Here is a 14,474-nt window from a genome sequence, read left to right as displayed (position 1 = left end):
GATTATAATCTTTTGCAGTCTGATTTTTATTCCTAGACCTCACAAATAACCAGACTTAGGCATTGTCTTATCACTTTATATCCCAGGCATTTTTATTTTTAGAACATATTATTACACAGGAAGACCTTGTTTTTTTGAACACTAGCGGCTTCACACCCTAGCCTCTAAGGTGTATTAAAAAAATTTGCTGCCATTTATTGTGAAGTAACTGCCTAAAATCAATTTTTTTTTCTACTTTCTACTTTTGGTCCTGTGGTTGATTACAGCTATTTTCTTGGGAGGGTGGGAGATCCCCAACCTCCTCTCCAAAAAAAAATTTTAATTTTATATATTTTTATACATTTTTAAATCTTTTAATGTTTATTTATATTTTTTTATACTTTTTTATATCTTTTTATATTTTAATTTTTTTTTTTTAAATTTTTTTTCTTCTTTTAAACTTTGTTTTTTCATTAAAAAAGATTGAGAAACCTTCCTACTCCTGTAGGGGCGAAGCCCCAAAAAGGCTAATGGCAAAAAATATTTCAAAAACATTAACCCTTAACGTTTTTTTCTATCTCATTTTCTGTGTGTGAAAGATAAAACGCCCAAACTGCGTGACTTTTATAGTATTTGTATTAATCATAACTGAGAGTTGGAATTTTTTAATATCTCCATCAGGATGCTAGCAAACCTGGCAGGGTCATCTAGGTAAAGAGCAAAAATATTTTTTTTACATAAACAACGTATTTTATAGTACATCCTTATATGAAATACATGTGTTCAAGTCACTTTCAGGTTCCAGGTATGACCCTGCAGGTCCTGATCCTCCATGTCTCCAGAAATCTTTAAAAGGCTCCTGTGGCCACAATTTTTGTCTTAGAGACGTCAAATTTTAAACTTAAGCTTTTTTAACATGTCTACATAACATATTAAAATTTCATCAGGATCCGCTGCTGTTTTCCCGCCGACCGCTGACTGCGGCAGCTGGCAGCTGCCAAGTACAGCTACGGTCGCTGAAATTCATATTTTGATATTTCTAATTACATAAAAATAAAAAATTTCTAGAAAAAAATTGTTCTTCTAGCTTTAAAATTCAGAAAGTTACAGTAAAAAAAGACCTAAAAACAAGGTTTGTTAAATAAAAGGGTAAAGGAAGCAAAAATTGACTTAGACTTATAAAAAGTTGTAAATTTATTATCAAACAGGGGACTTGCACATAAAAAATTAGCCATCTAGCTCTAATAGGAATTGAGATAATAGGGGGGAGGCGTTAAAAAATATATAAATAAATATAAAAAGTTATAAAGAGTTATAAAAAGTAAAACAGGGGACTTGCACAAAAAAAATAGCCATCTAGCTCTAATAGGAACTGAGATAATAGGGGGGAGGCATTGAAAAATATATAAATAAATATAAAAAGTTATAAAAAGTTTTAAAGAGTTATAAAGAGTTATAAAAAGTTATAAAATGTTATGAAATACAGAAAACATATAAAAAAAAGTGTAAATTTTTTTTAAAAATTAGGTAAAAAAGCCACTAGAGGCTAGGGGGAAGCCGCTAGTTATTTATAAAGTACTAAAGTATAGATTAATAGTTAATGTTACAGTACAGTTATATTACTAAACTTAAATATAATTCTGATTAGAGTAATACATAATTTAAACAAATTTTAAAGCTTTATTTTTTGATCAATTATATTTATCACTAAAAAGATTCATTCCATTGCATTAGGAATATTTAACATTTAACATCTTCACTTCTTTTCTTTGAAACATTGAAGATATTGAGTGAAGGATATTTAAAGAATCAGTCAGCTGATTAGTCCTATAAGCAAATAGAATATACATATTATATGAAATTAAACATCTAAGATAAAACCTGTCACCTCCCCCCCCACATCCTTTTAGTAATAGCATATTATTAATCTCAGTATATAAAGTAAGGCTTTTTGTCTGTAGCTTAAGATTTCAATAATTACTCTTCTGATTTGATTCTTCATTTCAGGAGAGCATTGGTTTTAGGCTATTAATTTTTAGATTATAGGATGGTTTTAGGCTATATTTCTTTTATTTAGAGTGATAGATTTAGATTTATGTAGCTTAGATATTTGATAAAATTAGATAAACCAATACCAAGTAGCTACTAAATTACAAACAGCATAAAGATAATATGTATATTTTAAAAATCTAGCGCTCAGAATGGTTCTAATGATTTTCATAGTATTTTTCTACTATTAACACTTGCTTTACTATGTGTGTCTTAGAAATAGATGCCTTTTTTGTACACCCTATAGATAAGTAGTTAGAATAGGAAACATAAAAATTAATAAAGTAAATAAAGAATAAAATAATTAGATAGATAAAACTTTAATTATTATCTTCCTTTTTAATGCAACATGTTTAAAAAGATTTTAGAAAGGTATAATAGATCTAGATTACTGAAGATAAACTTTGATAGGCAAATTTACCATCTATGTGTTTTAACCTTTAAATGTTTATTTCTATATATGTCTTACCTGCTTAATCTAGTAAATATTTTTATTCAATCTCACTTCCTCTTTTACCTCCTATAATAATATAACATATAAACTTATAAGTTATTCATGGATCTCAGGGGAAAAGACAATTGAACATATGTAAATCCCAAATTATGTAAAAAATAAGGTCAAAATTGGTCAGAACATGCAAAGGTGTATGTAAATGTATATATGAGAACAAAATTTAAAGAAAAAACATGATACATCATTTGAAATAAAGGAAAATTTTAAACGATATATGTATATATCATTAAAAATTTTCTTTTAATATATTATATCCACACCCACTTTAAAACCTTAATTTTAAGAAGAAGTGGGGTTAAATTTTTATAAGGTTGATTTTTCCATACAACCTCCCCACAATCTATGAGAAGCTACACTGTTAAGGAGAATCATATTAGTTCAGCAGTTAGCAAGATCCTTCATTAGAAATAGACAGATAGACATCCTGTTATTTTTATATGGGTATAAGAAATCTATATTTATATAATAAATATGCTCACCATGTTTTCTAAGTATTTCTGCTGTTTTAGAGCTCCACTCTCGGGCAACATCTAGAGCTGATATACCTATGAATTTGATTATTAAATACTAGATGTTTCTCCCTAGATGCCTCTTGGGGACCATCAGGGAGGGGGCGTGAACCCAACACTTTATATTATAGATTTAAAAGAAAAAGTTAAAACACAAATTTATTAATATGCAGAATGATAGATAGAAGTATAATAGTGTGATTTATAGTAAAGATAGAAATATAAGCAAATATAATAAAGAAAAATTAAGATAATATACATATGATAATTGTATAATAATAATAATATGTAACTAACCACTAAAACTCTTTGCATTGATATCAGCTCCATTTTTTAACAAAATCTTCACAACATCAGTCTTTCTATCCCTTGCTGCAGCATACATTAGACTGGTCTCTCCTTGATATAAATAAATTGGATTATCATAGATTTTTATAAAAACAAAAAGAAAAATTAAGATTCATATGATATAAATATTGTATTATAATAATGTTATGTAACTAACCATTATCACTCTTTGCATTGATATCAGCTCCATTTTCTAATAAAATCTTCACAACATCAGTCTTTTCATTCTCTGCTGCATACATAAGACTGGTCCTTCCTATGTATAAATATATTAAATTTATTACATAAAGTAGTTTAGAGTATTGTTTAGAGTTAACGATCCACAGAGAGATAATATAAGATAAGATAAGTTGTGAAAATAATGTATTAAAATGATAATAATAATCTAACCATCATTATCCTTAGCATGTAAATCAGCTCCATTCTCTAATAAAACCTTCACAACACCAGTCCCTCCATTCTGTCCTGCCCACATAAGACTGGTCCATCCTAGATATAAATATATCAGATGTATTATAAGTGTAGGGTAGACTTATAGTTTCATAGAGAGATAATATATTTTAGTGAGATGAATACATATGTATAGTAAGCATAGATAAGTAGATAAATAGAGAGAATATTTTAATGGATATTATAAATTTTTCAAAATAATGTGTTAAAATGATGATAAAATTCTAACCATCATTATCCTTTGCATTGATGTCAGCTCCATTTTCTAATAAAATCTTCACAACATCAGTCTTTCCATTCCTTGCTGCAGCTGCATACATAAGACTGGTCATTCCTAGATATAACTATGTTAGATAGGCGTGATCAATTTATCTCATTTACATTCAATTAGATTTAGATTATTAGTTATTAAGAGCAAAGCATTTCTATAAATAGATAAACAGGCAGATGTTTATGGATTAAATAGTTTAAAATTATGAATTATAGTAAGATTAATACATTGAATAGTTAGATAGATAGCAAAAAATACACATAGGATATTTTGATGTATATCATAATAAAGTATTATAATCATAATAACAATCTAACCATCATTATCCTTTGCATTGATATCTGCTCCGGTTTCTAATAAAATCTTCACAACTTCAGTTTTTCTATCCTCTGTACCTGGACTGGACCATTCTAGATATAAATATACTAGATTAATTATATTTAGCAGTTAAGCGTATAGTTATAGATACACAGAGTGATAATATATTTTAGTACAATATTGTGATTTATAGTAAGATAGATATTTTATTATGATAATATTATGAAACTGACCACTAACTAAGTTAAGAAAATAATGTATTATAATGATAAAAATAATCTAACCATCAATATTCTTTGCATTGATATCAGATCCATTTTCTAATAAAATCTTCACGACAACATCAGTCTCTCTATCCTCTGCTGCATACATAAGACTGGTCCTTCCTAGATATAAATATAGTAAATTTAATATATTTAGTAGTTTAGGGTAGTTTTAGATACAAAGAGGTATAATATATTTTAGATATTAATCATAATATTGTGATTTATAGTAAATAATATAGATAGAAATATAAAAAGATATAATGAAGGAAAAATTGAGATAACATAAGTTATGAAAATAAATCATTATAATGATAATAGTAATCTAACCATCATTATCCTTTGCATTGATGTCAGCTCTGTTTTCTAATAATATCTTCACAACATTAGTTGTTCTATTCTGTGCTGCATACATAAGACTGGTCTTTCCTAGATATAAATATATATTAAATATATTATATTTCTTAGTTTAGGGTAGTTATAGATACAGAGAGGGATAATATATTTTAGATATTAGTTATAATATTGTTATTTATAGTAAATAAAATAAATAGAAATATAAATAGATATAATGAACAAAAAATCAAGTTATGAAAATAAATCATTATAATAATAATAATAATCTAACCATCATTATCCTTAATATCAGCTCTGTTTTCTAATAATATCTTCACAACCTCAGTCTCTCCATACTCTGCTGCATACATAAGACTAGTCCTTCCTAGATATTTAAAACATTAAATTAATTATATTTAGTAGTTTACAGTAGAGTTATAGATACACAGAGAGAAATATATTTAGATATTCAGTTATTATAATATATTCTAGTTATAGACTTGGTCATATTTTCTGTTATAGTTCTTTTCTTTTGATTTGCATGCAAATCAACCATAGTAATTAAAGTATGTAAGAAAAAGTTTGGGTGGATAGCAATGGGATAATATGATAATAATAATCTAACCATAGTTATCCTTAGCATATATGTCAGCTCCATTTTCTAATAAAATCTTCACATCAGTATTTCCATTGCAGCAATTTGTTGCTGCATGCATAAGACTGGTCTTTCCTAGTATGTATAGTTAGATAGATATTTTAGTGGATATTATGAAAATAATGTTTAAAAATGGTAATAAAAATCTAACCATTATTATCCTTTGCATGTATATCAGCTCCATTTTCTAATAAAACCTTCACATCACCAGTCCCTCCATCCTGTACTGCCCACATAAGACTGGTTCTTCCTAGATATAAACATATTAGATTTGTTGAACATTTAGATACACAGAGAGATAATATATTTTAGTTATTTTAAGTTTTTTTTTAATATTATAATTTTAAAAAAAGATTTTGGGGAGGAGAACCCCATCAGTTCATCAGTTATTGAGATCCTTTGGTACAAACATACAAACACACATCATGTTACTTTATTATAAGGATTGTGATTTGAAGTAAGATAAATAGATTGAAATATAGACAATAAATATAAAAGAAAAATAAAATAATTTACATATGAAAGAAATATTATATAGCAATATTATTATAGTTTAGAGTACAGTTATAGATACACAGAGAGACAATATATTTTAGTATAATATTGAGATTCATTGAAAGATAAATAGATAGAAATATAGAAAGATATAATAAGGGAACAATTAAGATAATATTTATAACATGATAGAAATATTGTATTGTAATAACATTATTTAACTTCTTGTTTATGTAGAGTAGTTCAATGCTGCAGCATTCATTAAGATATAACAGATATAATGAAGGTTTGAATTAAGATAATATACAAATGATAGAAATATTGTAAAGAAATAATATTATGTAACATACCATCATAACTCCTTGCATTGATATCAGCTCCATTTTCTAATAAAATCTTCAAAACATCAGTATTTCCGTTCCATTTTGTTGCTGCATACATAAGAATGGTCTCTCCTAGTATGTATAGTTAGATAGATATTTTGATGGATATCATGAAAATAATGTTTAAAATTGGTAATAATAATCTAACCATCAATATCCTTTGCATGTATATCAGCTCCATTTTCTAATAAATTTTTTACAACACCAATCTCTCCATTCTGTGCTGCCCACATAAGAATGGTCCATCCTAGATATAAATATGTTAGATTTATTATATTCTTTAGTAGTTTAGAGTAGAATTATATTTAAAAAGAGAGATAAATTATTTTAATAAGATGAATACATATGTATAGTAAGATAGATAGAGAAATATACAGATAGAATATTTTGATGGATAAAATGAAAATTATGAAAATAATGTAATATAATAACAATAATAATCGAACCATTATTATCCTTATCATTGAAATCAGCACCATTTTCTAATAATATATTCACAACATCAGTATTTCCATTCTCTGCTGCCTCCAAAAGACTTGTCTTTCCTATATATATTAGATTTATTATATATTTAGTAGTTTAGAGTTGAGTTATAGATACACAGAAAGATATTATATTTTAGATAGTAATTAAAATATTGTGATTTATAGTAAGATAAATAGATAGAAAGATAGACAGAAAAATAAATGAAAAATTAAAGATGATATACATATGATAGAAATATTGTATTATCATAATATTATGTAACTAACCATTATCACTTTTTGCATTGATATCAGCTCCATTTTCTAATAAAATCTTCACAACATCAGTCTTTCCATACTCTGCTGCATGCATAAGACTGGTCCTTCCTAGATATAAATATATTATATTTATTATATTAAGTAGTTTAGAGTAGAGTTATAGCTCCACAGAGAGATAATATAAGATATAAGTTATAAAAATAATGTATTAAAATGATAATAATAATCTAACCATCATTATCCTTAGCATATAAATCAGCTCCATTCTCTAATAAAATCTTCACAACATTCTTTCCAAACATTTCTGCATACATAAGACTAGTAACACCTAGATATAAATGTATTAGATTTGATAAATTTAGTAATTTAGAGTAGAGTTATAGATACATAGAGAGATAATATATTCTAATATCATAGATAAAATTGATATCAGATAGGATATTTTGATGGATATTATAAATGATGTATTATAATAATAATAAAGAAAAAAAGAAAGAAAATAAGGAAAAAAGAGATATTGTTAATATAATGTAACTAACCATAGTTATTCTTTGCATTGATATCAGCTCCATTTTCTAATAAAATCTTCAAAACATAAGTCTTTCCATTATGTGCTGCATACATAAGACTATTATTACCTAGACATAAATAATTTAAATTTATGATTTATTTAGTAATATAGAGTAGAGTATTTATATTCCTTGCTGCAGCTGCATATATTAGACTGGTCAATATAAAATCATCCTAAATGAATTATCAAGCTGCTATTCTGAAAATTCAGATTTGCCTATTTTTTTGGTTTGCAGTGTATTTTATATTAAGTAGAGTAGAGTTATATATACACATAGAGATAATATATTTCAATATTATAGATAATATTGATATCAGATCTATATATTTTAGTTATCATAATATATTCTAGTATAATATTGTGATTTAAAGTAAGATAAATAGATTGAAATATAGGTAGATAAATAAAGGGAAAAAAAGATAAAATACTATAATTTTCAGCAATTTTTGTACTCGATGTGAGTTATTTTCTGTCATATGATAAGAGGGGAGGGAGAAGCCAAATGCCAATTTATAGACTTGGTCATATTTTCTGTCATAGTGGTTATAATAAAAGAAATTCTTTTGATTTGCATGCAAATCAGTCATAGTAAGTAAAGTATGTAAGAAAAAGTTTTAATTTTTAAGTAATTCTTGGGGTGGATATTAATAGGTTAAAATGATAATAATAATCTAACCATCATTATCCTTAGCATGTATATCAGCTCCATTTTCTAATAAATTCTTCACAACACCAGTATTTCCAGTATGTGCTGCCCACATAAGACTGGTCCTTCCTAGATATGAATATATTATATTTATTATATATTTAGTATTTAAGAGTAAAGTTTTAGATATATTCATATATTCTATACTTCAAAATACAGTTACCATATTGATAGATAGAAGATTAGTATATTATCAGATAGATAGATAGATTGATATATGGATAGACATAATTCTAGTACCCAAAGTCCAAGACAGTCAAGAAAATGAATTTTAGGTCCATTGTCCCCACTGATTTTTATATGTATTGCAAAGGTATATAGATAAATTATATACATAGGTAGAATATAATGAAGATACAATTTACAAATATATAATTATTATGTAACTAACCTTTATTATCTTTAGTGTTGACATGAGCTCCTTTCTGTATGAGCTTTTGAACATTATCTAAATCTCCATTCTTAGCAGCAAAGATCAATGCAGTGTTTCCTATACATAGATAATACAGGAGTTAATTTATGGATTACAAGATTAATCATTTAAAATGTTTGAATATGTAGATAAACTGTATGTCAGCCTATTTTCTTCTGCCCTCTCTCCCAAAAGAAGTAACACTTTTTCAACAACCTATATATAAAACATAAGTTTGTCTTTTTGTAAAATGTGAAGAAATAAAAACATTATGTATCTAATCATTATTGTCCTCATCATTGACATCGGCCCTATCTTCTAAAAGAAACTTCATAACATCAGTTAGTCCATGCCTTGCTGCATTTACAAGACTGGATTTATAATTTCCTAGATATAAGTACAGTGTGTTGTTTTTTTTAAAAATTAATTCGATTTTTTTTTCAAATAATACTTTTTGTGCCTTTTTCTAAAGCAAATAGACAGAAACAATGCATTGATAAAAATCAAATTATCAATATTCATACCATATTATTTAATTGTAACTGACTTATTTCAATGAATCACATATTCTGCTTTAAAAACATAGAGCAAGAATTATTTTATTTTACTCTAATTGAGCAATGAAACTCTATGTTTTTATAGGCACCACAATAGTCCTATCCTCTTTAGGGGGTTTAAGACCTCAACAGGTACTTTATGTGAAATCACTGAGGTCTTTTTAAATATATGAAAGGTCATTGATTTGTTAATTACATGAAAAAAAACTTACTTGGATAAGAAACCAGACTTGATTTGCTGTAACCAACATACAATAGTAAACAAATCTAAACAATTAATATTGAATTGATATCAACTTGTCCAAAATTTAACAATATTCATGACTTATTAAAAGACTATAAGACTTTATCATTTAATTTTCATTATTTATATCAAGAAGAACAATGTTTTTGTGATGGATTATATTATTTAGGAACTTTAAAAATTCCCTTTGCTATTGCCTAATTACCTACTTTAAATTTTTTCATAATGCATAGGATTTAAAAGATATTTGTATGTTTCTACATTTATAACAAGATCTGCAAATTACACCTCATAAATTTTTTGTGAATTACAAAAATTGTGTGTTTTATATAACGTGATTTACTATTGGTATACTCCAAATGATCTTGTAAATAAATGTACTGAGCATTCAATAATTTAAAGATAATTTCAAAATGGTCTAAGTTGGTTTTAAGCTATTTCACAAAATAATGAAAGGGGTCAATTAGGGTAATGATCAATATGGATACTTTTTTAAATTCTAACTTTGAAACTTAAAAACTATGATCATTTTAATTAAATAACATAACATATACATAGAGCAGCTAAATAACTAAAAAGATAACTCACTAAGCTTAGTCTAGCCATGTTACCAAGTTCAAAGATAATATAGAACTGAGTGTGAGACAGTGTATTCTGTGGAATTTGATAGTTGAATAAAGAAAAATCTGTGATTTACAATTTTTTTTTCAAGGTCATGATTAAAGCTTAGCTACCAAAATGGATACATAATACATGGATATTGTGAAAGAATCTCACATACTAATATTAAATGTTTCTCCCAGCTGGCTAATATAACACTACCCCCCCCCACAGTAGGATTTTTGGTCATTTTTTAAATTTCCTCAAATTTGAGTTAAATGTCCCAAAGGCTAGTATTACCATTCAAAAGTTGCCATACAACAGATTTTTTTATATACTACAAAGTTAGGCAAAATACAGCCGTTTTGCTGAATGTGGTCAAAGGAATATTTTTAAAAAGTGAATTTTTTCATTAAAATCATCATACATTGCTTTTCCTACTTTTTCCTAGAATAAATTGGTGTAAAAATCTGATTAAATGATATCAATAACAATATTTCATTGATATAGACAGATGTTTCTACTTCAAAATGCCAAGAAAAATAAGAAAAGTTGTCATAAATCTGTAATTTAAAATCCAAGAACACCTCAAATTGCATCTTAAATTTACATGTATTTTTTATGTTTAAAGGTTTTTCTAACTTGGGGCTACGAGGTGCCAAAAGTTATTTAGGCCCTGATTAAATTCAAGTATTCATAATTCAAGATTAGTTCATAACTTTTGGCACCTCGTAGCCCTAAAATGGTAAATTAGCTTTAAAAATGGACGATTCTTAATCTTATTTATATATATCAAGTGCTATTATAAAGTCAAAATACCATCTTTGAAAGCGTTTAATATAATATATATATTTTACTAGAGGCTGCATCCCTATCAATTAATGGCTTTGTATTAAAGGAGTGAGAAGAGGTTTAAAAAATACCTTAAAACCTTCCTAGGACCTATGTAAATCTTTCTTAAAATGAAGAACTCAATCATTTAGGTAGTTATTGAAATTTTAAGCTTAAGACTTAAAAACTTACTAATTTATATAATAAGATAAAAACCTATTTTTAGCACAACTAATCTATAAATCATAATATCTGTATGTCTGTAAATCTGTCCATTTGTACGCAAGAAATGTTATTGACGGAAACATGAATTTCTCAGTAGCTATTCAAGAGACATCTGAAAATGAATGTGAATATTCCCTACACTAATGAGCAGCCAGTTTTTAATAAAATTAGTCAGTCTATTGTTAATTCTCTGACAGACAATTGATTTGTATTTTAAAAATTTCATTTACTCGGCTGTTATTTCAAATAAACATCTGATTTTTATATAATAATAATTTTCCTCATATCTATATCTTGATTGGTACGTCAGTATTAAGAGATATAAGTTTTCCGGAATTTTAATGTAGGGAGTAGATTTAAAATCTGCATCAAATTTTAGAGATTTTTTATAAAATTTGTTTTTTGTAAAATTCTTTATCTAAAAGCGAAAATACATTTTAAGTTAATTAATTTTGACCAATAGGATAGGAAGATTTTAAACTACCTGCGCTCTAATTGTTTGAATGATGTACGACATCCAATCAGAGCGCAGATTTTTTAAATCCACCAATCACAGATGCCAAAATTAATTAACTTAATTTGTATTTCCGCTTTTAGATAAAGAATTATACAAAAAACGAATTTTATAAAAAATTCTTAAAATTTGATGCAGATTTCAAATCTACTCCCTACATTACAATTCCGGAAAACTTATATCTCTTAGTCAGTATGTCTGTAATGCTCTAGCGGTCATCTTTCATAAAATGGCTTGACAATTAGATCAAATTTTTGTGCTAGTCTTAATAGGTTTAGAATAATTTTTATATGATACTTTTTGGAGCCAAGCTCAATATATATACATGAAGGTCATGCTGCCTGCCTATCTGAAATTGTTATGGTATACATGGTTTCTAAGCCTGACAAACTAGCTTTTTTTCTACATTTTTTGTCCGTCTGTTCTTATATAGCTCTGTGTAAAATATTTAATTATATTAAAGGTAAAATTTTCAACTATCAAGTGCTATTGGTCTCTAAATGTAATGGAATTAATCTTATAATCTACTTTCATTTACTCTATTACCTCAATGTTCGTCCAACTTTTTATATTCTTAACATTTAAAAGATTTGAAAAATTTTAAAAGTTTACAATATAACAAGAATGACAATATCCATAAGTAGCAAAGCACAAAAAAATTGGAATATACAAACGGGCAAATTGGGGTGGTGGAGCAGTTGTTCAGTTGTCAGTCATAACAAAAGAGAGAGAGAGAGAGAGAAAGATTATGTAAAAACTCAAAAAAATCACAAAACCTCTTAAAAATGAGACTTATGTCTTTTGAAGAATGACCGACAGATAAACGGACAAAATAATGTATATAAATCTTCACTACAGCTGTGAAAATCACATTTCTTCTATGGCGTTACGGACTGATATGTTATATTTTTTAAGATGTTTAAAATGTCATATATATGTATAAAAAAACGTTAGGTAGAAATCATAATAATATACATAAGCTATAATACTTTTTGTTATTGATAATATGATCTAGAACAACACTCTTAGATATCCTATAATATAACCTAAAGTTTTTTTGTCTGAAGCTTAAGATCTCAATAAATACTGAAATTAGGTTCTCTAAATTAGTACCGTGTTGGTTTTATGCTATTTCATTTTTAGATTTAAGACTTTAGGGTATTTTTCTAGCCCTTCTATGTCTCTTTTAATACAAAGCCCCTTGACTCCAGGGGCGCAGCCACTAGCACTTAATTTAAAGTAGATTCATTAGATTTGAAGAATATTCTTACTATAAACACCATGAATTAAAATCAGTTTATCGATTTGAGAACGTAAGTAAAATCATAAACAACATCACCTATTTTTTTCTATTTACATGGCATAATAGGGCTCGGCAGCCTGTATGCCTCAGGAAAACCATTTACAATTTTTAAAATCAACTGAAAGTTTAAACTTGACCCAACTTGGCTTTCCCTCTTATAAAGAAATTTTTTTAAAACATCAAAATGGATCTAAATTTGTGGCTTAGACACAGCTGACGTGCGGTTGCCGAGCCCTGTATGATTGTTGAAAAACTATGTATATTAATTGTAATCACCTTAATAAGACCTAAAAGTTATAATAAGTTATAATTGAGGTATAAGTCAGTGCTAAAAAACTTTTCTCTCCAAAATGAATTAAATTAGAAATTTTGAATTTTTAACCATTTGAGTAGGTTAGTTCTGGGGACATTTTTCTTATCCAGAATCACAATAATATGTGCATAATATGTTATATCATACAAGCCATTAACTGAATGTGATAGGTTTTAACTTTATTTTTATTTAATATAAGCTTTTGTTGGCATTTGTGACTGGTAAAGTTAAAAAATCCCCAAAACCGCCAAAAATTCCACTGTGCCCCCCCCCCCTTTCTCATGACTTTACCCTTTCCCCTTTCCTGACCATGGAGGAATATACTCACCAATATCTAAGCAACTATATTAGCAACCTAATTGAATAAAAGGATACCCTGTCACAATATCCATGCAAACTATATCCATTACATCCATGGTATACAAACCAACAAACTCTCACACACCCACTCTCAAGCACACACAAAATATTCTACACTTATGAACACACAACACACATGCTTATATGTACTCAGGCACACATGCACACTCAAGCACACACAAAACATTCTACACTCAGGGACACACCACACCCACAGACACACACACACTCATGCCTATGCACACAAGGTCATATTGGGCATATAACCAACATAACCTTGCACATTAAAATCATTATTATTTAAGTAGTGTAGCCACTCTACATTAGTTTATGTTTGAAAACTTAATATTATTCTGACACACAGATTATTTGTATATACTTTTTTTAATAAAAAGAAATCTTTATAAGTAATATTTCTTCTATCTAAATGGGAGATCTGACTTACATCCTTGTTCCCTTTAAAGTAGCCTAAAACCTGTTCTAGCTTTAAAAAAAAACATGTCTGAAAATTGTAGAATATTTTGT

At 27.2% G+C, this 14,474-nt stretch overlaps 1 protein-coding gene and 1 long non-coding RNA gene across 2 annotated transcripts; both read right to left on the bottom strand.

Annotated features, from left to right (window-relative positions):
* Nucleotides 1-2,496: 2,496 nt before the first annotated feature.
* LOC145325739 (uncharacterized) lies at nt 2,497-7,078 on the bottom strand. Its single transcript, XM_080168679.1, has 14 exons — nt 7,017-7,078; nt 6,719-6,817; nt 6,538-6,642; nt 5,844-5,942; nt 5,663-5,767; nt 5,032-5,130; nt 4,723-4,824; nt 4,438-4,530; nt 4,079-4,183; nt 3,790-3,888; nt 3,557-3,655; nt 3,349-3,450; nt 3,022-3,087; nt 2,497-2,548 (listed from the first exon to the last, which is right to left on the bottom strand). Exons 2-14 carry the CDS (start codon nt 6,801-6,803, stop codon nt 2,520-2,522), a joined length of 1,188 nt encoding a protein of 395 aa, XP_080024805.1. The 5' UTR covers nt 6,804-6,817; nt 7,017-7,078; the 3' UTR covers nt 2,497-2,519.
* Nucleotides 7,079-7,851: 773 nt separating this feature from the next.
* On the bottom strand, nt 7,852-9,176 carry LOC145325456 (uncharacterized). The gene is made up of 3 exons (XR_013881488.1): nt 8,982-9,176; nt 8,561-8,659; nt 7,852-7,951 (listed from the first exon to the last, which is right to left on the bottom strand). It is a non-coding gene; the product is annotated as an uncharacterized LOC145325456 (long non-coding RNA).
* Between the last annotated feature and the right edge of the window lie 5,298 nt (nt 9,177-14,474).

Source organism: Acartia tonsa, chromosome 8 (assembly GCF_053477335.1).
Source record: "Acartia tonsa isolate MP-2025a chromosome 8, ASM5347733v1, whole genome shotgun sequence".
Classification (NCBI taxonomy): domain Eukaryota; kingdom Metazoa; phylum Arthropoda; class Copepoda; order Calanoida; family Acartiidae; genus Acartia; species Acartia tonsa.
Note: the sequence above shows the minus strand (reverse complement) of the source record. Positions and strands in the feature narration are given on the sequence as shown.

Coding starts and splice junctions, on each gene's coding strand:
- LOC145325739 (XM_080168679.1), bottom strand. CDS start 6,803: ATGTGGGCAGCACAGAATGGAGAGATTGGTGTTGTAAAAAATTTATTA. Junction 5,768..5,843: donor ACATGCAAAGGATAATAATG/GTTAGATTTTTA, acceptor TATACATACTAG/GAAAGACCAGTCTTATGCAT. Junction 3,088..3,348: donor CAATGCAAAGAGTTTTAGTG/GTTAGTTACATA, acceptor TCAAATTCATAG/GTATATCAGCTCTAGATGTT.